This window comes from Lithobates pipiens, unplaced genomic scaffold (assembly GCF_037356315.1).
Source record: "Lithobates pipiens isolate NorthernLeopardFrog02 unplaced genomic scaffold, aLitPip1_a1.2 Scaffold_22, whole genome shotgun sequence".
NCBI classification, from domain to species: Eukaryota; Metazoa; Chordata; class Amphibia; order Anura; family Ranidae; genus Lithobates; species Lithobates pipiens.
This window is the reverse complement of record NW_027507784.1, coordinates 332,361,303-332,386,840: the sequence shown is the minus strand read 5'-3', so window position 1 is coordinate 332,386,840 and position 25,538 is coordinate 332,361,303. Positions and strand designations below refer to the sequence as shown.

At 47.0% G+C, this 25,538-nt stretch overlaps 1 protein-coding gene across 2 annotated transcripts in view; it reads left to right on the top strand.

Annotated features, from left to right (window-relative positions):
• The first annotated feature begins 6,469 nt into the window (after nucleotides 1-6,469).
• SMARCAL1 (SNF2 related chromatin remodeling annealing helicase 1) overlaps nucleotides 6,470-25,538 on the top strand; it is a 93,514-nt gene continuing 74,445 nt past the window's right edge. Inside the window, exons 1-4 of one of the 2 annotated variants that reach the window (XM_077449647.1) lie at nucleotides 6,470-6,558; nucleotides 12,216-13,052; nucleotides 18,221-18,271; nucleotides 23,321-23,581. In XM_077449647.1, coding sequence (XP_077305773.1) covers nucleotides 12,260-13,052; nucleotides 18,221-18,271; nucleotides 23,321-23,581 — 1,105 coding nt within the window. In that variant the 5' untranslated portion in view covers nucleotides 6,470-6,558; nucleotides 12,216-12,259. Of the gene's footprint in view, nucleotides 6,583-12,215; nucleotides 13,053-18,220; nucleotides 18,272-23,320; nucleotides 23,582-25,538 lie in introns of both variants that reach the window. The other variant, XM_077449648.1, reaches the window with a different exon arrangement.

The window sequence follows — 25,538 nt, the reverse complement described above, 5'->3', positions numbered from 1 at the left end:
TTCTTCTTCATTGATGTGCGCTGATGAGGCGGCACTGGTGGGCACTGATAGGCTGCAATGATAGGCACAGTTAAGGCAGCACTGATGGGGACAGATGAGGCGGTACTGATGGGCACAGATAAGGCGGCACTGATGGCCACTGATAAGATGGCACTGATGGGCCCTGATGAGTGGCAATGATGGGCACTAATAGGTACCACTGATAGATACAGCTGATCGGCACTGATAGGTGGCACTGATTGGCAGCATTGATGGGCACTGGTAGGTGACACTGATGGGCACTGATAGGCACAGTTAAAGCAGCACTGATGGGCACAGATAAGGTGGCACTGATGGGGACAGATAAGGCTGCACTGATGGGCACAGATAAGGTGGCATTGATGGCTGCTGATAAGATGGCAATGGGTGGCACTGAAAGGTACCGCTGATAGATACAGCTGACGGGCACTGATAGGTGGCACTTATGGGCACTGGTAGGTGATACTGATGGGTACTGATAGTTGGCACTGATGTGCAGCACTGTTGATGAGGTATTGAATGTAGGCACTGATAGGTGGCACTGATGGGTGGCTCTATGGGCACCGATGGGTGGCGCTGGTGGGCACTGGAAGGCGGCGCTGTTGTCTTATGTTAGGTGGCACTGGCTGGTGGCACAGGTGGGCACTGAGGCTGGCAGCAGCTCTCCGTGATCGGGACTAATGTCCCTCTCACGGCCGCCGGTGATCGCCTTTTTGCTTTCTCCTCACAGTATCAGCTTAAGGAAAAAAAATTGCCGATTACCGGCTCTGTTTACATCATGTGATCACCTGTCATTGGCTGACAGCTGATCACATGGTAAGGGGTCGGGATCGACCCCTTAGTCAGATTTGTGACCCAGCGAGTCTCATAGACTCCCTGATCACAGAAAAGTTCCAGAGAGTCCACAGAGAGTGCCGCTTGCGCCCTGCAGGGGACGGACAGGCCGCTCGGGCATGGGAGGACGTCAATAGACATACTCCCAGCAAAGCAGGGCCGCGCTGTAGCCCTCATTTGGCTATAGCGCGGATCTGAAGACATTAAGGCATTAGAAACTGTTGATTGGGGGATGATCTCGCCAGGTTTGCCTGCGTATACGGTTTCATATATCATGCACTACTGCAAGCTCCTGAAGAAGTGCATAAGGGTGCGTAACGTGTAGAGTTTTCTTCACTACGTCTCTTCCACCAGCCAGCTGCTCCTTCTATTGATATCACTTCATTTGAATCATTATTGATCGATCCGTTTCAATGTGGTAATAATTGGTTGTTTTAGGTGGTGTGAGCATCGTATAGATCAAACGCCATGTTTTGTTTTTAACATGTTATGCCAATAATGCGAATTTCAAACAAAGATAAAAGTTTATTTTGCACTTCAATACTATGGATGTGCCTCTAAAATCCATATTTCTTTCTCTTGAATAAATTTTGAGTGAATACAGTGCCTTGAAAAAGTATTCACACCCCTTGAAATGTTCCACATTTTTTCATGTTACAACCTAAAACATAAATATATTTTATTGGGATTTTATGTGATAGACCAACACAAAGTGGCACATAATTGTGAAGTGGAAGAAAAATATTAAATGGTTGTCAATTTTTTTTACAAATAAATATGTGAAAAGTGTGGGGGGCATTTTTATTCTTCCCCCTTTACTCTGATATCCCTAACTAAAATCTGGTGGAACCAATTGCCTTCAGAAGTCACCTAATTAGTAAATAGAGCCCACCTGTGTGTAATTTAATCTCAGTATAAATACAGCTGTTCTGTGAAGACCTCAGAGCTTTGTTAGAGAACCTTAGTGAACAAACAGCATCCTGAAAGCCAAGGAACACACCAGACAGGTCAGGGATAAAATTGAGGAGAAGTATAAAGCAGGGTTTGCTTATAAGAAAATCTCCCAAGCTTTGAACATCTCACAGAGCTCTATTCAATCCATCATCCGAAAATGGAAAGAGTATGGCACAACTGCAAACCTACCAAGACATGGCTGTCCACCTAAACTGACCGGCCGGGCAAGGAGAGCATTCATCAGAGAAGCAGCCAAGAGGCCCATGGTAACTCTGGAGGAGCTGCAGAGATCCACAGCTCAGGTGGGAGAATCTGTCCACAGGACAACTATTAGTCGTCTCTCCACAAATCTGCCCTTTATAGAAGAGTGACAAGAAGAAAGACATTGGGGAAAGAAAGTCATAAGAAGTCCAATTTGTAGTTTGTGAGAAGCCATGTGGGGGACACAGCAAACATGTGGAAGAAGGTGCTCTGATCAGATGAGACCAAAATTGAACTTTTTGTCCTAAAAGCAAAACGCTATGTGTGGTGGAAAACTAACACTGCACATCACCCAGAACACACCATCCCTACCGTGAAACATGGTGGTGGCAGCATCATGTTGTGAGGATGCTTTTTTTCAGCTGGGAAGCTGGTCAGAGTTGATGGGAAGATGGATGGAGCCAAATACAGGGCAATCTTAGAAGAAAACCTGTTAGAGTCTGCAAAAGACTTGAGACTGTGGCAGAAGTTCACCTTCCAGCAGGACAACGACACTAAACATACAGCCAGAGCTACAATGGATTGGTTTAGATCAAAGCATATTCATGTGTTAGAATGGCCCAATCAAAGTCCAGACCTAAATCCAATTGAGAATCTGTGGCAAGAGTTGAAAATTGCTGTTTACGAGCAGTTGCACTACGACTAAGAGTGGAAACTTTATAGCAATGATTAACCACTTGCTGACCAGGTCTTTTCTGGAACTTTTTGTTTCCAAGTTTAAATTAGTATGTTTTGCTCGAAAATTACTTAGAGCCCCCAAACATTATATATGTATATCATTTTTAGCAGAGACCCTAGAGAATAAAATGCAATATTTTATAACACTGTTTTTGCCCAGCTGTCTTTCAAATGCAATTTTCTGGGACAAAATACACTTTAATTATAAAAAAAAAAAAAAAAACAAGACACAATAGTTACCCCAATTTTTTGTATAATGTGAAAGATGATGTTACACCGAGTAAATAGATATGAAACATGTCAGGCTTTAAAATTGCATAGGCTCATGGAATGGTGACAAACTACGATACTTAAAAAATCTCCATAGGAGAGGGTTTAAAATTTGCTACAGGTAACCTGTTTAGAGTTACAGAGGAGACCCAGTGCTAGAATTATTGCTCTCGCTCTAACGATCATGGTGATACCTCACATGTGTGGTTTTTGAACATCGTTTACATATGCACATATATCGACTTACGTATGCATTTTTTTTTCTTGTTTATTTTACTTTTAAATTTTTTACACTATCCCTTTAGTTATTTATTGTTTTAATCTCCTTTATTCCTAATACAAGGAATGTAAACATTCCTTGTAATAGACAAAAGCATGACAGGACCTCTTTATTGAGAGATCTGGGGTTAAACAGACCCCAGATCTCTCATCTACCCTTAAAAGCAAAAGATTATTTTTGTTTTTGATACTTTGAAAGAAAAAAAAAAAATATATATATATATATATATATATAATAATTTCTTTAAGCCTGAGAACCAGAAGTAATGTTGGAGGTGGCTCCAGTCCTCCCAGGGCATAGAGCAGAGTGGGGGCCATCTTGCCCTGACCCGAGTTCATGCCTAGCCATCAGCCATATTGGATCGCTTCTGGGTTTACCAACGGCTCCAGTAAACCTTTTAAACGACCGGAAAGTGGTGGGTGGGGGGTTCGCCTCTCCCGGCGCCTCTAAAAGCAATCCGCCGCCGAGATCACTTTTAGCAGACACCAAATTGCCCACACAAAGAAATTATAGCGGGGTTATGGTGGCCAAGTGCCAAAGTAATGACGTCTATATACTGTGGGCAAGTGTTACCAAACACCCATAACAGTAAAATCAGTCTGTATATGCAGGAAAGCATGCTTGTTATACACACTGTGGAACGTAAGGGGTTAATCCTCCACATTCTGTAAAAAGACTGTTTTGATCAGGGGCGTAACTATAGGGGGTGCAGCAGTCGCGACCGCAACTGGGCCCTGTGATGCAGGGGGCCCATGCAGCCCCCTCTACATATGGCCGGCAGCAGCATAGGAAGCTAGCACACACTATTACATAGCCCTCCATATCCCCCTGGAGACAGGGACCCCCACCTCCCCTGGGGACAGGGACCCCTTCTCACCTGGGGGCAGTAACTTCATCTGCCCTGGAGAAAAGGACTTCATCTCTTCTGGGGACGGGGACCCAATCCTGCCTAGGGACAGTCCCCCAATGGGGCACCTAAAAATGTAAAAAAAAAAACTACTACTGATACTAGTGGTGGAGCTACAGGGCTCACAAAGGTCATACCTGTGACCACGCCCTGGAGTTCCACCGCCGGACTTGGAGGGAAGGGCCCTGGCTAGGGTTCAGGGGGGCCCTTCATGGTTTCTTGCATCAGGGCCCTGAAGGTTCTAGTTACGCCACTGGTTTTGATCTTACAGTCTCTGATCCTCCCCTTCTTCCACAGTCCCCAATCCATCTCCTGATAAGACAGAGCCTTTAGAGTCAATCTGCTCTTTCTTTCTTCCTCTCTCTCCCTCCCTTCATCCCTCTTTCTTTCTCTCTCCCTCGCTTTCTTTCTTTCTCTCTCCCTCTCTTTTTCTTTCTCTCTCCCTCCTTCTTTCTTTCTTCCTTACTCTCCCGCCTTCTCTTTCTCCCTCTATCACTCTTTCTTTCCTTCCCTCCCTCTTTTTCTTTCTTTCTTCCCATCTCTCCCTCCATCTCTTTCTTTCTCTTTCCCTCCCTCTCTTTATCTTTCTTTCCCTTCCCCCATCTTTCTCCCTCCCTCTTTCTCTCACTCTCTTTTTCTTTCTCTTCTCCCCCTGTTTCTCTCTCCATCCCTCTTCCCTCCCTCTCTTATTCTTTCTTCCTCTGTCTCCCTCCATCCCTCTTTCTTTCTTTCTCTCTCCTTCCCTCTCTCTCTTTTTCTTTCTTTCTTACTCTCACTCCCTCTTTCTTTCTCCCTCTTTCTCTAACCCTCTCACTTCCTTACTCTCTCCCCTCTCTTTTTCTTTCTTCCTCTCTCTCCCTCCCCTTTACTCTCTCCTTCCCTCCCTCTTTTTCTTTATTTCTCCCTCACTCTTTCTTCCTCTCTCTCACTCCCTCTCTCTCCCTTCATACCTCTTTCCTTCTCTCTCCCTCTCTTTCTTTCTCTCTTCCCTTCTCTTTTTCTTTCTTTCCCTCCTTCCCTCTTTCTTTCTCCCTCCTTCTTTCTCTCTATTACCCTCCTTTTTTCTTCCTCTTTCTGTCTTCCTCCATCCCTCTTTCTCTCTCCCTCCTTCTATACTTCTTTCTTTCTCCCTCCGTCTCTTTTTCTTTCTTCCTCTGTCTCCCTCCCTCCCTCTTTCTTTCTTTCTCTCCCTCCTTCTCTTTCTTCCTCTGTCTCCCTCCCTCTTTCCCTCCCCCCTTTTTCTCTCCTTCCCTTCCTCTTTTTCTTTCTTCCTTCCTCACTCTCCCCAGCCTTCCCTCCCTTTTTTTTCTCTCTTCATCCCTCCCGCTTTTTTATTCCCCTTTATATTACCACATTCTCCACTATGTAAGGCATCTCTGACTCTATGTAACCACACCCCCTTTAAGCTGCACCTAATATTAAGCGTAATTGAAACCACGCCCATCTTTCGCCTGCAACGCACTTCACGCTCCACATTTTTCTCTCCTGCTAGGCCACGCCTACAAATGAATGTCCCTGCCACTAATTAAAATAATACCCCACCTACATCAAAAAAAGTGTCCATAAAAATGTTCTGAGCCTGTTGGCAACTCGGAACAAGCATGCAGCCAGCAAAGTCAGAGCATACCTCCCAACTTTCTGAAATGGGAATGAGGGACACCAATTAGCAAAAGTATGCAGGCATAGGACACACCCTTTGCCACGCCCCCCCCCCCCCCCCCCCTTAAAGGAGAATTGTACAAAAAACCCACAAGTGCTTTTTACCACTAGTATTCCTTTATATTGACTTTTAGCATTTACAAATGCAGCAATTTAGAAATTGGATGAAAGGCTTAGCTCTGGGAAACACTTTATGATAGATAAAAAGTGCATTTTATATACAACTATATGGATCAGACCAAAATGAGGGACAGATGAGGAGGAAAAAGGGACAGAGGGACTTTGCTCCAAATCAGGGACAGTTGGGAGCTATGTCAGAGTAAAACAAGTACACCTGGTCCACACACTGGCTCCAATCAGCATGAAAACCAGACAACCAGCATTTATTGGACCTGTTTCAAGGTAAACACAGCAAGAGAAGCAGAATACACTGAGACTGGACCTCTCCATACACAGCCCCCCTCAGCTGAGGCTTCTACAGGGGGCAGGAAATCCCCTCCCACACGGACATACTCCATGCTGCTCTACACAACACAACACTGAGAAGTCCAGGCTCATACATTCTTGCCAGGAGTCAAGATGGCGGCGGCTAGGCTGCCCGGGTGGGCGGGGACATCAATGCCGTCCGTCGCCCGGTGATGACGTGATGTGTTAGCAGCAGCAGAGGGCTGCCCTGAGCTGTCATGGATCCAGGCGGGTAAATATGAAGCTGGCTGGTCAGGTACTAGTTATGAGGACTGGTTAGTGGTCAGTGGCGGGCCCTGGAATGTGTATGCGGCGCGGGGCTCACCTTGTGATGTGATTGGCTGGGACTGTCCTCCCAGGGAAGCAGAGTTGTGTAATTTCATGGAAACATTGGGGACATGGGGGGCTCCTTAAAGGGGGACTCCACTCTCATACAGTCAGGGCAGCAATATAATAGACTGCCCAAGCCATGGCCTGTGGGGGGCGCTGAAGTCTCAGAGCACGGGATATACAGATGTGGGAGCAATGTACTGCGGTTGCTATGGGAACGTTCAGGTATCAGGGAAGCTGCCTTCGTATTGGGGCGGACACCCCTAAAAGTCTCTTGTCTGCCCTACCGTCCTCAGAGAATTCCACCCCCTCCCCCTTCTAGGGCCACACAGGGCCCCCTAAATTCACTGTACCCCAAAGTACCCCTCACCCCCACACCAACCTCCCTGCTTTCCTCCCACTGACACCAACACAGCGACCGTCCGTCCTCCCGCTGACACCAACACAGCGACCGTCCGTCCTCCCACTGACACCAACACAGCGACCGTCCGTCCTCCCACTGACACCAACACAGCGACCGTCCGTCCTCCCACTGACACCAACACAGCGACCTTCCGTCCTCCCACTGACACCAACACAGCGACCTTCCATCCCCCACTGACACCAACACAGCGACCGTCCGTCCTCCACTGACACCAACACACCGACCGTCCGTCCCCCCACTGACACCAACACAGCGACCTTCCGTCCTCCACTGACACCAACACAGCGACCTTCCGTCCCCCCACTGACACCAACACAGCGACCTTCCGTCCCCCCACTGACACCAACACAGCGACCTTCCGTCCCCCCACTGACACCAACACAGCGACCTTCCGTCCTCCACTGACGCCAACACAGCGACCTTCCGTCCCCCCACTGACGCCAACACAGCGACCTTCCGTCCCCCCACTGACGCCAACACAGCGACCTTCCGTCCCCCCACTGACGCCAACACAGCGACCTTCCGTCCCCCCACTGACGCCAACACAGCGACCTTCCGTCCCCCCACTGACGCCAACACAGCGACCTTCCGTCCTCCACTGACGCCAACACAGCGACCGTCCGTCCCCCCACTGACGCCAGCACATCGACCTTCCGTCCCCCCACTGACGCCAGCACAGCGACCTTCGGTCCCCCCACTGACGCCAGCACAGCGACCTTCGGTCCCCCCACTGACGCCAGCACAGCGACCTTCGGTCCCCCCACTGACGCCAGCACAGCGACCTTCGGTCCCCCCACTGACGCCAGCACAGCGACCTTCGGTCCCCCCACTGACGCCAGCACAGCGACCTTCGGTCCCCCCACGGACGCCAGCACAGCGACCTTCGGTCCCCCCACTGACGCCAGCACAGCGACCTTCGGTCCCCCCACTGACGCCAGCACAGCGACCTTCGGTCCCCCCACTGACGCCAGCACAGCGACCTTCGGTCCCCCCACTGACGCCAGCACAGCGACCTTCGGTCCCCCCACTGACGCCAGCACAGCGACCTTCGGTCCCCCCACTGACGCCAGCACAGCGACCTTCGGTCCCCCCACTGACGCCAGCACAGCGACCTTCGGTCCCCCCACTGACGCCAGCACCGCGACCTTCGGTCCCCCCACTGACGCCAGCACCGCGACCTTCGGTCCCCCCACTGACCCCAACACAAGTCAAGTAATTTAAAAATACAATATGCATATTGTGAAAAATATAAAATTTAAACCCGTGCTGAATGGTGAAAAAGAAAACAAACACATTTCCATAATTTTATTGTATATCTGTTTGCAGGGTGTGCGGTTCATCAATAATTTTCATTGAATAGGTTTTATCCCCACAATGAGCGGCCCCTAAATATCAATACAAATCACAATTTTGTGCAGGTTGGGAATATCGTCCAGGGACTCCGCTACTTACACATTAAAAAATACACTTTGGAATTTTAATGCAAAAAACACATAATACATAACCCGATTGTTTTACACGTTTTTTTTTTCACTTTTATTGCTGTCAGAAGGAATTTTCAACATCCTTGTGACAGCAATAGGCACGTGACAGGTCCACTTTATGGAGAGATCTGGGGTCTATAAGACCCCAAATCCCTCCTCTGCCCTTAAATGCATTCAGTAAACCAAGATCGGTGTTTTCGAATGCTTTTTGTTTTTTGTTCTAAATGGTGCCGTTGGCATCCGGGTACATCAGAAGTGATGTCAGGTCATGACATCCGGGTACATCCGGGAGATGTTACTTGGGCTTCCCAGTGGGACGGGAGAGCCCAAGTAAGCCGTAGAAGGCGGTGGGAAGGGGGGTGTCCCCTCCCACTGCTTGTAAAAGCAGTCAAGTGGCCAGTTAGCTGCTAGGATTGCTTTTACAAGCAGACTGACCGATCTAAAAAACTACCAGGGTGATGCAGCTGCAGGCATCATCCCGGTATAACTACTTGAAGTCCAGCAAAGTGCGGGTGCTTCCATGGCCAGCACAGGGTTGTAAAGGCTGGATATTTTAACTGGGATCTGTCAGTTTAAACAAACAGATCCCCTTTCTGTCAGAGGAATATAGTGAGATCTGCTGTTTATAGTGATTAGGAACAGCGATCTCTCTCCTCCTCCAGTCAGCCCAGCCCCCATACAGTTAGAAACACAAGCGAGGGAACACTTAAAGTGGTTGTAAACCCATTACAACCACTTTAACATACAGGTGAGCCTAGATTAAGGCTTACCTGTAGATGCAAGAAATATATAATTAGCGGACCTCCAGCTGTTGCTAAACTACAAGTCCCATCATGCCTCTGCCTCTAGCTGTCATGTTTGTGGCTGCCAGAGTCTCGCTATGCCTCATGGGAATTTGTAGTTCTTCAACAGCTGGAGGTCCGCTAATTGCATATCCCTGGCCTAGAGTATCACACCTGCCAGCAAGACCCACAGTATAGTATAATCAAAAAGGAAAAGTTTTCGGGACTTTAAATGAGGCTAGCACTAAAGGAATGCCTGCCTCCATCCCTATCAATAGTATGTAGAAGGAGGGAACAGAATTGGGACTTTGAATGAAGCACACATCAGTAAGAGAATAAGTCAAGTGGCTATAATATTTATTTTGTATAGTCCATGATATGTTATACAAACATTTTGGGCATCAACCTCTAAAATGCTCTGGGCATACAGCCTCCACACAATAAATCATGGACTAATGTTGCATAGTAAATTACAATCCAATACACATTCACATACAACACAAAGATCAGTAAATGCATGTATATATGTTTCCTGCTGTGTTTGTACCCAAAATGGCCAGGATAACCATGGTAAATAAATAATAAATTAAAAAAATCGATTAAAAATGCCTAAATAATAAATTATGAATCGGAGAGGATCATATGAATCTTGATATTCCATGATTGAGATAAAAGATAATGGCTAAAGGCTCTACGCGTTTCGCGGTATTCCAACCGCTCATCAGGAGCATACATCATGGAACAATTCTACAAATTATATACCGTATTTATCGGCGTATAACACGCACCCCAAGTTTAGGAGGGAATTTTAAGGAAAAAAACTTTTAGGAGGGAAGTTTAAGAGAAAAAAAAAACTTACATTTATATGCCCATCAGTGTCATCTGCAGCCTTGCCCACCATTGCAGCCTTGTCCACCAGTGCAGTCTTGTCCCCCATTGTAGTCTTATGCAGTCTTGTCCCCCATTGCAGCCGTGTCCCCCATTGCAGCCGTGTCCCCCATTGCAGCCGTGTCTATTTAATTTTTCAAAAATGCCGCCGCCGAGATACAGAGCCGGATGTGTATCTCGGCGGCATGCGGTAGTTCTCGGCGGGACTTCGGCTCTTCTCGGGCAGCTTTCGACCGTTCTCGGAAGCTTTCGGCCGCCCAAAAGAGCCGAAGGCGGCCGAAAGCTTCAGAGAACGGCCGAAAGCTTCCGAGAAGAGCTGAAGGCGGCCGAAAGTCGCCTTGAAGAGCCGAAGGCGGCTGAAAGCCGCCCAGAGGCTCAGAATCTCGGGGGATCTGCTTTTAAGGGGAAAAAAGTGCGTATTATACGCCGATAAATATAAAAAAAACATATCATGAACTATACAAAATAAATATTATAGCCACTTGACTTATTCTCTTACTGATTTTTTTTTTTTTTTTGAAAAAGCCCATGGCGTGCAAACACACCCAAAAAACTTCCACCCGGTGCATAAAAAAAGTGCACACACATAAAGAGTGAAACACTAAAAAGTGCAGACGGGTGCCTGATGTCCTCCAAAAGAAGGACCATACCCTGATCCCCCGGGGCGTTAGGCTCCAGACGGGGACTGAGGTACCAGACTCAACAAGTGGTCCCCGGACGAAACCGGAAGACCTCCTTTCCCCGGGAGGACTGCCGAAACAGAACCTCCTAGGTACTTGGTACTGTGGGGGCTTCCCCGAAGGTAGGCCCCCCCTCATGGAGATTGGACCAAGCCAGAAGGCCTATGTCCGCTCTCCCACAAGACGTTCAGGATTGGTCCGAGGACCGACACCCTACTAATCAAAACGTGAAGTGACAAACAGTGACAAAACACACACAAATAAAATAAAGGGATAGTGGAGAGGAGAGTGAAAAGTGGCCATTGTTCCGGCCAGGAATCAAAAATTCCTCTGGTCCTAGCCAAAAGGCCGGGCCCTAGAGGCAGGTGTAAAAAAAGCGTGTAATGGTGACGTGACCTAGGTGCCAAAATCAAAGTGCTTATTCTCTTACTGATGTGTGCTTCATTCAAAGTCCCAATTCTGTTCTCTCCTTCTACACCCACAGTATAGTGTTCCATGCAGTCATAGAGGGCAGAGAAATGCTTATTGAGATTTTTTTTTTTCACCAAAAATATGTAGCAGAATAAATATTGGCCTAAACTAACTAAACCTTTTATATATATATATATATATATATATATATATATTTTATATATATATATATATATATAAATTATTTTTCTTTTTTTTTAATTGTCGCTCTTTTCTTGTTTATAGCACAAAAAATAAAAACTGCAGAGGTGATCAAATGCCATGAAAAGAAAGCTCTATTTTTGGGGAAAAAGGGGACATACATTTTGTTTGGCTACAGCGTCCCACGACCGCGCAATTGTCAGTTAAAGTGATGCAGTGCCGTATCGCAAAAAAATGGCCTGGTCATTAATGGGGTAAATCCTTCCAGTCCTTAAGTGGTTAATTAAAAATACAAAACCATTTTTTACAAACACTTTAAACCTTTTATTCACCCAGGAGTGAATTTGTAGGCATCACACGGCCTCTGCTGAGATACATTCGTATAGTAACGACTTCCTCATTTACCGTTTGCACAGTTTATTATTAATCAATGTAAATGGCGGAGACGTGACAGAGCGGCTTATACCGGCTACGTCGCCTCTTCAGAGGTAAAACATGAAATACGGCACTGTCTGTGAACATAGTTCTTGGAAATGAGGTATACAGCTGTCCCCGGAGGGGAACATCCGCCTAATTGATTTCTTCACCGCATCCTAAAACGGTTCGATGTTTAGATTAATAGAGCGTAACACCTCTTATCCATTTTAAAAAAGCGCGTCCCCTGTGCACTAACACTCCTTGTTTTCCAGATTCTGACGGGTCATTTCGCAAGTTTGAAACTCATCCTGGAAAGATGTCAGTCTGCCTGACGGAGGAGCAGAAGAGGAAGATTGAGGAGAACCGGCAGAAGGCTCTGGCGAGGAGAGCCGAGAGACTCGCGGCGCAGAAGAATGGAATTAACCAGACCGCTCCCGTCTCTTCCAACGTCCAAGCGTCAATCCCGCAACAGTTTGGAGGGAGCGTGCAGCAAAACAAGCAGGGAGGCTTTAATGTCCCTCCTACTGCCAAAGAACTGGGACAAAATCACACTGTTACGTTGAACCCTTCAAAAACAGGCAGTTTTAATTTTTACTCCGTAGGTGGCGCTAACAGGGGGGTACCTGCCCAGGCTTCTGTTGGCTCCGCCCAAAATTACTCGTCTCCTGCAAAGACAGAGGCACAGTCGTCTTGTCAAAATGCTCCGATATCTTTACCGGTGGCACCTGTACAGAATTTTCAGCCTCAGAAATTTGGCGCTACGGCGGTCCCAAACCAAAACCACGAGCCGTCCAAACCAAACTCCCACAAGCCTGTGGACGCACCCCCTGGTGCTGGGAAAGATGGCTCGGGGCCTGTAAAGAGTACAAGTAACGTGTCTCAGTTTTACAGCAATAGCTCCAAATATGTTTCTGCCCCTGGGAACAAGACAGCTACAGATGGCAGAGAGAAGGCAGGCGGCAGCGTCTTGGATACGGGTCAGGCTAAGAAACCGGGGACGGCTACGAAAGGAAGGTGCGTTAAACATGCCGAAGATCGTTTCCGGGTTGAAGTGGGTTACAACGCAGAGCTCATTGCTTTCTTTAAAACAATCCCCAGCAAAAATTATGGTGAGTTGATATGGTGACAGGGATTGCTTCTAATGATCCAGATAAAAGGGAGAAAAAAAAAAACGTCTTCATGTAACATTTTATATTAAAGCAGAAGTTTATTACATTTTGATAACAATGAATGTTCTTTAACAAAAGAACATTCATTCCACATTAATAATTATGCTAGAAAAATCAGTGTGTGCTGTAAATTGCCTCAAGCACTGTTCCTGTTTCTTCTTGCTGGATGCCACCATTTTGTTGAAGCCCAGAGCAATCACTTCCTTATTGGAAACTCTCCCCCTCTTCTTGGTCTAATAAAATGTAAATTTTGTAGTTAAACTGTAAATGTTTCTAGCTTTAATTGTATGTCTTAGCTCACTTAGAGAGAAAGGCTGACAGAAGCTTTATGGTGCTGAAGTTGGCTGCCATTTTGTTGAAGCCCGGAGCAGTCTCTTCCTTATTGGAAACTCTCCCCCTCTCCTTGGTCTCAAAAATGATATGTGACTTCTGTAATTAAAATATGAATGTTTCTCGCCTTGATTGTATATCTTAGCTCAGAGAGAAAGGCGGACTGAAGCTTTATAGTGCTAAAGTAATCCACCATTTCGTTGAAGCCCAGAGCAGTGCCTTTCTTATTGGAAACTTTCTCCCTCTCCTGGGTCTCAAAAACGATGTCACGTCTGAAATTAAAATATGTACATTTAAAGCCATGAATGTATGTCTTGGCTCAGATAGAGAGAAAGGCTGACAGAAGCTTTACAGTGCTGAAGTAGGCCGCCATTTTGTTGAAGCCTGGAGTAGTCACTTCCTTATTGGAACCCCCCCTCCCCTTTCCCTTGGTCTCAAAAACTATATGTTATTTCTGAAAACAAATATGTACATTTCCAGAGTTGAATGTATGTCTTGGTTCAGAAAGGGAGGCTGACAGAGGCTTTACAATGTTGAAGTAGGCTGCCATTTTTTTTATTTTTTTTAGGTCTAGGTGCCTAGTGCAGTCACTTCCTTATTGGAAACTCTCCTTGGTCTCAAAAACTATGGGATTGATTTACTAACAGTGATAGAGAGATTGCTCCCTCTGTACAGAGTCCTGTGTTGTTTGTCAACACAGGGCTCTGGGCTGTGATTGCACACATCAGCATTGATGATAATCATAATTGCACCCATTAAAGCTGTAGTATCTGCAGTTAAAGAAAAATAAATAAATAAATTGCCCTGCAAGGCATTGTCATAATGTGCTAGTATGCATCGCATTGTCTTCCAGGTTTTATTGTCAAAGCTTAAAGTGTTTGTAAGCTCTATAAAGCAAGGCACTGCCTGCCCCTCTCCTTACCAGTGATAATGTACTGTATATTAAGAACAATACTTCTAAATGCCGGTCACGTGACTCCCAGCCGCTCTGCTACTACGATCCCTGGGCTACAGAAGGAGGGGCCAAGATCTCCCTCTTTCTGCAGCCGGGAGGTCACGTGACCGCTGTGCTGGCTGCTCAGCCCCTCCTGCTGTAGCCCAGGGAATCGTAGTAGCAGAGCAGCCGGGAGTCACATGACCAGCGGCCTGAAGATCTCGAATAAAGGTATTTAGAAGCTTTGTTTTCAATATACACCTATACAATGCATTCAATTTAAATGTGCTATGAATATCGGCGGGGGAGGGGGTTGGAGACAGCTCACACAGACACACGGAGCTGACAGGCAGGGATGGGAGGGGGGAGAGGACAGAGTGGGACAGAGGAGAGCTGCGGATGATGGAGGGACATACGCTGACCACTGTAGTCAGGGCTCAGCAGCCCTGATTATCGTGGTCAGCTCACAGAGGGGGACACAGGAAGTGGCAGGATCAGCCAGGTTTTTTTTACAGTTTAGAGAGGGGCAGGTTCACAATTCTGGCTAAAATGAGAATCACAATTTTTTTTTTGCTTAGAATAAAGATTGCGATTCTCTCACGATACTCACAACGTAACATCATCTTTCACATTATGCAAAAAAATTGGGCTAACTTTACAGTTTAGATTTTTTTTTAATTCATTAACCACTTACGGATCGCCGCAAGCCAGTATACATCCTAACTTTGAAGAGGATTATCGTTATTATGGTAGCAGCTAGCAGCCATAACCCCACTATGCTCTTCTTCAGCCGGCGGTCCGCTTTCCAGTAATAGTGGTCTCTGCAGCGAATTCGTAGCGCGGTCACTTTTATCGGTGGCAGAAGAGGGGCTCCCGCTGCGCCCTGGTGCCCTCCGTGGCTTACCGGAGCCATCGACAGCGGCGAAAGCGATTGGACCCTCTCACGTCGGTGGCATGGAGACGAGTGAGAGGAAGATGGCCCCCACCTGTCTCCATACCATTGGATGACAAATTATTGGTGTTCAAACCACACACGTGAGGTATCGCCGCCATCGTTAGAGTGAGAGCAATAATTCTAGCCCTAGACCTCCTCTGTAAAACGAAACATTTTTAAACGTCGCCTATAGAGGTTTTTAAGGGTAAAAGTTTGTCTCCATTCCACGAGCGGGTGCAATTTTGAAGCGCGACATGTTGGGTATGAATTTACTCAGCGTAACATCTTTCACAATATAACAAAAAAAAAATAAAAAAAAATTGGGCTAACTTTACTGTTGTCTTATTTTTTTAATTAAAAAAAGTGTATTTTTTCCCAAAAAACAGTGCTCTTGTAAGACCGCTGCGTAAATCCGCTGTGACAGAAAGTATTGCAACGACCGTCATTTTTATTCTCTAGGGTGTTATACATTTTTTTTTCTAATGTTTGGGGGTTCTAAGTAATTTCCTATCAAAAAAAACGTTTTTAACTTGTAAACAACAAATCTCAAAAAAGAGGCTCGGTCCTTAACCACTTCCCGACCGGCGCGCAACGATGTACGTCGGCAGAATGGCACGGGCAGGCAAATTGGCGTACAGGTACGTCCATTTGAAATTGCCGCCGCGCCATCGCGTGCGCGTCGCTGGTTGGGACCCCCGTGAGTCCGTTTGTGAGTCCCGTGGACTCGATCGCCGTGGGTATACCCGCGATCGTCTCACAGGGAGTCTGAAGGGGGAAATGCGGAAGTAAACAACATCTCCCCGTTCTGCCTAGCAACGAGTGACCCTGATCTCTGCTCCCTGTGATTGGTGCAGAGATCATTGTTCAGTAACACACAGCCACGCCCCCCACAGTTAGTAACATGCCCCTATGACACACTTAAGCCCTACACTGCCACCCCCTGGTTAACCCCTTCACTGTCAGTGTCACTTACACAGGAATCAATGCATTTGTATAGCACTGATTGCTGTATAAATGACAATGGTCCCAAAAATGTTCGATGTGTCCGCCATAATGTCGCAGTCACAATAAAAATCGCTGATCGCCGCCATTACTAGTAAAAAAAAATTATTAATAAAAATGCCATAAAACTATCCCCTATTTTGTAAACGCTATACATTTTGCACAAACCAATCAATAATTGCTTATTGTGATATTTTTTTTTTTTTTTTTTTTACCAAATATGTAGAAGAATACATATCAACCTAAACTGAGAAAAAAAATTTTTTATATATTTTTGGGGAATATTTATTATAGCAAAAAGTAAAAAATAATGCGTTTTTTTTTTTTTCTTCAAAATTGTCGCTTTTTTTTTGTTTATAGCGCAAAAAATTAAAACCGCAGAGATGATCAAATACCACCAAAAGAAAGCTCTATTTGTGGGAAAAAAAGGACGTCAATTTTGTATGGGAGCCACGTTGCACGACAGCGCAGTTGTCAGTTAAAGCGACGCAGTGTCGAATCGCATAAAGTGGTCTGGTCTTAAGCCAGCAAAATGGTCCGGTCTGGAAGTGGTTAAGTGGATAAAGTGTATTTAAAAAAAGAAAAAATGCGTTTGAAAGACCAATGCGCAAATAGCGTGTGACATAAAATATTGCAACAACCACCATTTTATTCTCTGGTGTCTCTGCTAAAAAAAAAAAAAAAAATATATAGATCTCTCTCTTTCGAGATATATATATTATATAATGTTTGGGGGTTCCAAGTAATTTTCTAGCAAACATTTTAAAAAAGTTTTTAAATTGTAAGCAACAAGTGCCAAAAAAGTTTAGTCCTTTAAATGGTTAAACTGACCTCATTTACTGACCAAGTTCATTCCTTTTATCTAAAAGAACAGTGTTACAATGTTTCTCTTTATCTCTTTCTAAGCAATGTTGTGAGAAAATTGGCAGGCTGCCTATTTTTTTTTTTTTTTTTTTTTGACAGCTGTGGGCAGTACTCTGTACTGAATGGAGGAAATGCTTTTTTTTTTTTAAGATCAGGAGGGGGGTAAAATCGCGATGTCTCGATTCTTTAACGATTAATCGTGCAGCTCTAGGGCAGGTTACACAGCACAAGCAGTGTGCTGTTTAATCTGCTGTAACACCCTTTTCACACCAAGGGCATTTTTCAGGTGCTATAGCGTTAGAAATAGCGCGTGCAATCTGCCCATAAACTGCTGCACCTTTTGTCTCCAGTGTGAAAGCCCTCGGAGCGGTGCACTGGCAGGACGTCGGGACGTCAGGAAAAGTCCAGCCAGCAGCTTATTTGGAGAAGTGAAGGAGCGGTGTGTTTACCGCTCCTCCACCGCTGCTCCCCATTGAAATCAATGGGGCAGCGCTGTGTTACCGCCGGCAAAATGCCGCTATTGCGGCGTATTGCGGGCGGTTTTAACCCTTTCTTTGCCGCTAGCGGGGGTAAAAGCGCCCCGCCAGCGGCCGAAATGCGCTGCAGATCCGACGGTAAAACGCCGCTAGTTTTACCGCAGACGCTATAGGCTTGGCGGTGTGAAAGGGGTCTTAGGGAACAGGATCCATTTTTTTACAATTTTTTTTTTTTTTTTAGGTTAACAAATGCTTTAATTGAACAAGCTGAAGTTAGAAGCTGATTGGCTGCCATGCACAGCTGCACCAGATTTTGCACTCTCCAGTTTTAGTAAATCACCCCCTTTGTGACGGCGTTGCTTCATACCCTAATCATTATAGGCTTGGAAAATTAGCTGTGTCGTCTTGTATAATGCAGCAATTGGTTTGAGTTGTAGATCTATAAATGTACAAATTGAGATTTATAGGACTGGGTGAATGCACTCCATTGATTTTCTGCTGACCTATAGCAGAGGGGCTTGTTCTGCTTTATGGCTGACACTGTGTTTTTGTTTTGTGTGTTTTCTAGATCCCGCAACCAAGATGTGGAACTTCAGCCTGGAAGATTACACCGGCCTCAGTAAGTCAAGGGTGCCCTGCACAGATCATTGTCTTTTCTTCAAGTAACGGGGGTGTCTGTGTTTCAAATTAGAAGAGGATGATGAGGAAAGCGCAAAGGAACCGTGATTGTTTAACAAGCTTTGTCTTCCTTCACCCTCCCCGGTTCACACTGATGCGATGCAGGATTCGCAGCGATTCTTGTGCAATCCCCCACTGCATAGCAAGCACGTTCCATTCATGCGATCCGATGCGGGTGTCAATGTTAACCAATAGCCCTCTGGAAGATTTACTCCCCAGGCTATTTTTTGCGATACGGCACTGCGTTACTTTAACCACTTGCCGCCCGCCCTATAGGGAATTGACGGCGGCAAAGTGGTTTCATAATCCTAACCGGACGTCATATGATGTGATTAGGATTATGAGCCGCTGCACGCCCCCGGGGGCGCGCATCGCGGCGATCGTTGTTGCGGGGTGTCAGTCTGACACCCGGCAACTACGATCTCGGTAAAGAGTCTCCGACGGAGACTCTTTACCATGTGATCAGCCGTGTCCAATCACGGCTGATCACAGTGTAAATGGGAAGAGCCGGTGATCGGCTTTCCCTCACTCGCGTCTGAGTAGAGGAGAGCCGATCGGCTGCTCCTCTGACAGGGGGGGTCTGTGCTGATCGATTATCAGCACAGCCCCCCCGAGGATGCCCACACTGGACCACCAGGGACACCACTAGACCACCAGGGAAAAGGTAATAAAATCCATAATCCTCCCTAGACCACCAGGGATGCCAGTCAGCACAATGGGTGCCAATCGGTGCCCATAATGGATGCCAATCAGTGCCCACAATGGGCATCACTGATTGGCATGCATTATTGTTTGGCACTGATTGGCATCCATTACTATAACACCGATGCCGCCTATGAGTGCCCACCTGTGCTGCCTATGAGTGCCCACCTGTGCTGCCTATGAGTGCCCACCTGTGCTGCCTATGAGTGCCCACCTGTGCCGCCTATGAGTGCCCACCTGTGCCGCCTATGAGTGCCCACCTGTGCCGCCTATGAGTGCCCACCTGTGCCGCCTATGAGTGCCCACCTGTGCCGCCTATGAGTGCCCACCTGTGCCGCCTATGAGTGCCCACCTGTGCCGCCTATGAGTGCCCACCTGTGCCGCCTATGAGTGCCCACCTGTGCCGCCTATGAGTGCCCACCTGTGCCGCCTATGAGTGCCCACCTGTGCCGCCTATGAGTGCCCACCTGTGCCGCCTATGAGTGCCCACCTGTGCCGCCTATGAGTGCCCACCTGTGCCGCCTATGAGTGCCCACCTGTGCCGCCTATGAGTGCCCACCTGTGCCGCCTATGAGTGCCCACCTGTGCCGCCTATGAGTGCCCACCTGTGCCGCCTATGAGTGCCCACCTGTGCCGCCTATGAGTGCCCACCTGTGCCGCCTATGAGTGCCCACCTGTGCCGCCTATGAGTGCCCACCTGTGCCGCCTATGAGTGCCCACCTGTGCCGCCTATGAGTGCCCACCTGTGCCGCCTATGAGTGCCCACCTGTGCCGCCTATGAGTGCCCACCTGTGCCGCCTATGAGTGCCCACCTGTGCCGCCTATGAGTGCCCACCTGTGCCGCCTATGAGTGCCCACCTGTGCCGCCTATGAGTGCCCACCTGTGCCGCCTATGAGTGCCCACCTGTGCCGCCTATGAGTGCCCACCTGTGCCGCCTATGAGTGCCCACCTGTGCCGCCTATGAGTGCCCACCTGTGCCGCCTATGAGTGCCCACCTGTGCCGCCTATGAGTGCCCACCTGTGCCGCCTATGAGTGCCCACCTGTGCCGCCTATGAGTGCCCAGCTGTGCCGCCTATGAGTGCCCAGCTGTGCCGCCTATGAGTGCCCAGCTGTGCCGCCTATGAGTGCCCAGCTGTGCCGCCTATGAGTGCCCAGCTGTGCCGCCTATGAGTGCCCAGCTGTGCCGCCTATGAGTGCCCAGCTGTGCCGCCTATGAGTGCCCAGCTGTGCCGCCTATGAGTGCCCAGCTGTGCCGCCTATCTGTGCCCAGCTGTGCCGCCTATCTGTGCCCAGCTGTGCCGCCTATCTGTGCCCAGCTGTGCCGCCTATCTGTGCCCAGCTGTGCCGCCTATCTGTGCCCAGCTGTGCCGCCTATCCGTGCCCAGCTGTGCCGCCTATCCGTGCCCACCTGTGCCGCCTATCCATGCCCATCCGTGCCAGCTATCAGTGCCAATTTGTGCCACCTATCAGTGTCCGTCCGTGTTGCCCGTCCGTGTTGCCCATCCGTGTCGCCCATCCGTGTCGCCCATCTGTGCCACTTCATTGGTGCCACATTGGTGCCCATCAGTGCCACCTTATCAGTGCCCATCAGTGTAGCCCCATCAGTGCCCATCAGTGAAGGAGAAAACGTACTTATTTACAAAGTTTTGAAACTGAAACAAAAAAAAACATATTTTTTTTCAAAATTTTCGGTATTTTTTTATTTGTAGCGCAAAAAATAAAAACCGTAGAGGTGATCAAATACCACCAAAAGAAAGCTCTATTTGTGGGAAAAAAATGATAAAAATTTCATTTGGGTACAGTGTAGCATGACCGCGCAATTGTCATTCAAAGTGCGACAGCGCTGAAAGCTCAAAATTGGTCTGGGCAGGAAGGTGTTTAAGTGCCCTGTATTGAAGTGGTTAACTGACAGTTGCGTGACCGTGCGACGCTGTACCCAAATAAAATCGGCGTTCCCCCCCCCCCACTAATAGAGTTTTCTTTTGGTGGTATTTGGTCACCTCTGCGGTTTTTATTTTTTGCGCTATAAACTATAAATAAAACTATTTTTTTTTTTTTACTTTTACTATAAAACATATCTAGTAAAAAAATTGAAAAAAATCGAATTTCTTCATAAATTTAGGCCAATATGTATTTTGCTACACATTTCTGGTAAAAAAACAAAAAAAATCCCAATAAGCGGCACTGCGATTATTGTGGCAGATAAATTGGCGCTAGCTGACACTTTTGACACTTTTTTTGTGCACTGGTGTGCAGTCATGTTGGAACAGGAAGGGGCCATCACCAAACTGTTCCCACAAAGTTGGGAGCATGAAATTGTCCAAAATGTCTTGGTATGCTGACGCCTTAAGTGTCGGTTCACACTGAGGCAGAACGACTTGCAGCGCGACTGCCTCTGGCGACCTGGACACGACCGCTGCGGCGCCTTGCAAAACGGCTTCTCTATAGAAGTCAATGCAAGTCGCCTGAAGGCGCCCCCAAAGTCGTACAGGAACCGTTTTCTAAGTCGGAGCGAATTGTGTCGCTCCGGTTAGAACGGTTCCATTGTACAGAACGGGTTGCGACTTGTCAGGCGGTAAAGTCGCCTGACAAGTCGTCCCAATGTGAACTGACCCTAAAAGTTCCCTTCACTGGAATAAAGGGGCCAAGCCCAACCCCTGAAAAGCAACACCCACACCATAATCCCCCCCCATCCACCAAATGATTGGGACCAGTGCACAAAGCAAGGTCCATAAAGACATGGATGAGTGAGTTTGGGGTGGAGGACCTTGACTGGCCTCAACCCCCAATAGAACACCTTTGAGATTAATTAAAGCGGAGACTGCAAGCCAGGCCTTCTTGTCCACATCAGTGCCTGACCTCACAAATGAGCTTCTAGAAGAATGATCAAACATTACCATAGACACACCCCTAAACCTTGTGGACAGCCTTCCCAGAAGAGTTGAAGCTGTTATAGCTGCAAAAGGTGGGCCAACTCAATATTGAACCCTACAGGCTAAGACTGGGATACCATTAAAGTTCATGTGCGTGTAAAGGCAGGCGTCCCGGTATCCTGTATCTAGCAAAACTCATTGATCAAATGTAGACACAAATCCAATAAATGTCTCCCAGGGATCTCAAGAACTATTTCTGGACCAAACTCTCAGGCTGCCACACCACATCCATAAGGGGCCATGCAATTGAAAAGAAGCACACTAATAGCCTCTGCTTCTGGTCTGGATGAAATGCAGCAGATCCTGCCTTGAAGGCCATGGGGCTCAATTCTGTCACTACTTACTGGAAACTCCCTTTTGTAAGATGCCACAGTGCTCCAATCGGGGTTTCTGAGCCAGCTAGCAGGGGCAAGAAGTACTTGTCTGTCACAGTGCCACCTCGGCACTCTTACCTGTCCCCGATTTCTCTTGACTCACCGCTGTGCTCTCTGGTGCCCCCCCCTCAGATCTAGCAGATCCCTCCTGTCTGCCCCCCTTAATCTGCATAAACTACTGATCTGTTGCCTCCTTTCAAGTCCTCCTAATTTCTGTTGTGTTTTTCACAAATGTACATCACTCTGTTATACACCATTTACCCCGGGTTCACACCAGTGCGATCCGGGAACCATGGCAAATTCTTCACCGGTTCCCGCATCGCTCCTGTCCCACAGGCAGTTCACACTGCCTACTACAAACTGATGCGGGTGTAGTGGTCTGTGGATTTTAACACCCCGCTCTTCTTCCACTTCTTCCTGTAGGGCTTCCAGAACTGATCAGCTTGACTCTGATTGGTCAGCACTGGCACGTGACCACTTTGACCAATCCAAATCGCTCTGATCAATCCCAGAAGCCCTAAGGAAAGAAGGAGAAGAAGAGCGGGGGAATCTCAAATCACTGACCCGCTACACCCGCTAAGTGGGCACCCCGGCAGCTGAAAAGGTGAACTAACCCTTTCACCTCTTCACTTGATCCACAAGGAGGATTTAGCAGTTGACACCCCCAGTTTAGTTCAGATCGCAGTGCAAACTTGCACAGGAATCGGATTGCATAGGTGAGAACACCCAATGCGATCCGATTCTAGTGCAGGGAAAAAACAAGTCCCTGCACTGTTTTGTGTGCGAATCCAATGCGAGTTCAGCCATACAAGTGTATGGCTGAATTTGCATCTCACAGACATCGCATACGCGGGTCCAAATCATATGCGGTCTCTGAGATCGAAACAGTGTGAACCCAGGCTCAAGGCTGGGTTGAAGACTCAGCGGGTATATCGGGGGCACATCTGACCGTGTTTCCTTTTTTTTTCTTTTTTTGCAGTGAGTGAAGTCCAACGACTCCAGAATGTGTCTTTAAAACCCTTAGAGGGGATGGAAGATGTGGAGATCCCGCCAGTTTCTAAGTCCTCCGGCGGGGGAACTGTCATTAACGCCGTTCTCGCCATGTGCAGCAACTGGCAGAGGCCGTCTGCCATTGTAAAAGGCCATTGCCTGCTCATCTCCCGCTCGCGGTTTGAAGTGGAAATCGGATACCATGTGGAAGTCATCGGCCTCTTCAAACAGATGAACTCTCGTAATTACGGTAAGAAGCAGCTTCCCGTTCCTTCACAAAGAACAACGAAAAATATTCTAATGTAGTAAATGCTACAAACTGCTAAATCCTCTTTGTGGATCAAGTGAAGAGGTGAAAGGGTTAGTTCACCTTTTCAGCTGCCAGTGCCCACTTAGCGGGTGTAGCGGGTCAGTGATTTGAGATTCCCCCGCTCTTTTTCCCCTTCTTTCCTTAGGGCTTCTGGGATTGATCAGAGCGATTTCGATTGGTCAAAGTGGTCACGTGCCAGTGCTGACCAATCCAGAGTCAAGCTGATCAGTTCTAGAAGCCCTACAGGAAAAAGTGAAGAAGAGCGGGGTGTTCAAATCCACAGACCACTACACCCGCTGCATGTGCACTGACAGCTCATCACCCATGGAGGTAAGTACAGTGGGGATCGGGGAGGGTGTTGGTTCACCTTTTTCAGTTTTTCACAAAAGGAGGACAGAAAAGACAGGGAAAGAAAGGGAAAGGAAAGAGAAAAGGAAGGGAAAGCAAAGAGAAGGGAGTGGAATTGAACAGGAAAGGGACAGGAAAAGGAAGAGAAGGGAAAGGAAAGGGACAGGAAAGTGAAAAGGAAGGGAAAGGAAAGGAAAGGAAAGGAAAATTGAAACAGGAAAGAGAAAAGGAAGGGTAAGGAAAGAGAAGGAAAGGAAGACGAAATAGACAGGAAAGAGAAAATGAAGTGAAAAGAAAGGGAAGGGAATGGAACAAGAAAGAAGAAAAGGGAAAAAGAATGGAAAGGGAAATAAAATAGACAGGAAAGAGAAAAGGGAGAGAATGGAAAGGAACAGGAAAGAGAAGAAAAGGGAAAGGAAAGGAAAATGAAATAGACAGTAAAGAGAAAAGGAAGAGAAATGGAAGGAAAGTGAAGAGAAGGGAAAGGAACAGGAAAGGAAAGGAAAGGGGGAAAAAGAATGGAAAGGAAAGGGAAAGAGAAGGAAAGGGAAATGAAATAGGAAAGAGAAAAGGAAGAGAAGGGAAAGAAAGGAAAAAGAGAAGGGAAAGAAAAGGGAAAGAGAAGGAAAGGAAAATAAAATAAACATTAAAGAGAAAGAAAAGGAACAGGAAAGAGAAAGGGAAAGACAGGAAAGAGAAGGGAAAGGAGCAGGAAAGAGAAGAGAAGGGAAGGGAAAGAAAAGAGAAGGGAAAGAGAAGGAAATTAAATAGACAGTAAAGAGGAAGAGAAAGGGAATGGAAGAGAAGGGAAAGGAACAGGAAAGAAGAAAGGGAAGAGAAGAGAAGGGAAAGAAGTTCCTCAATGTCCTTTGTAGTGAATGAAGCCAGAAGGATAATGATTTAATCACTTCCAGTTTCAGAGCTGTCATCCCCTAGTTGATGAAGCCAGGGACGCTGCGGAAGGGCAGGGGAGTTATTGGGGTTCTAATAGACCCCTGATGTTTCCTTTTAAGAGTATATCATCTTCCCAATGCTATAAAATGCTTATAAAAAAAAAACCTGTAACGTCCCTTGCCATGCACACACACGTAAATGCAAGCACAGCCTGAGCACATGTAAGTAAACTGCATTTTCATCATGCATGTAAGGTATTGCCGCAAATGTTGGCGTGAGAGCAATGATTAAAGCACCAGAGCTCACAGTTAACTGTAAACGGATGAGCTCATTCATTAGAGTGAGAGCAATAATTTTAGGGCCATCATTCATGGTTAAAGGGTAACTCCACTTTTGCAGGGAAAATAAAATGGCGCACCCGCACCCGCTGTGATTGTACACAATGGGATCCTGTCATCAAGTCCCAGGCCAAATATTCATGGCTGTGACATGCTAATTGGCTGTGTCCAATCACAGCCTAGAGCCCTGTGTTGACAATCAACACAGAGCTCTGTACACAGGAAACAATCTCTCTGTTTCTTATCCCAAAGCAGTGTTAAGAAAGAAAGTGATCTTTAGTAAAAAAAAAGCAGCACATAATACACACATTACACAT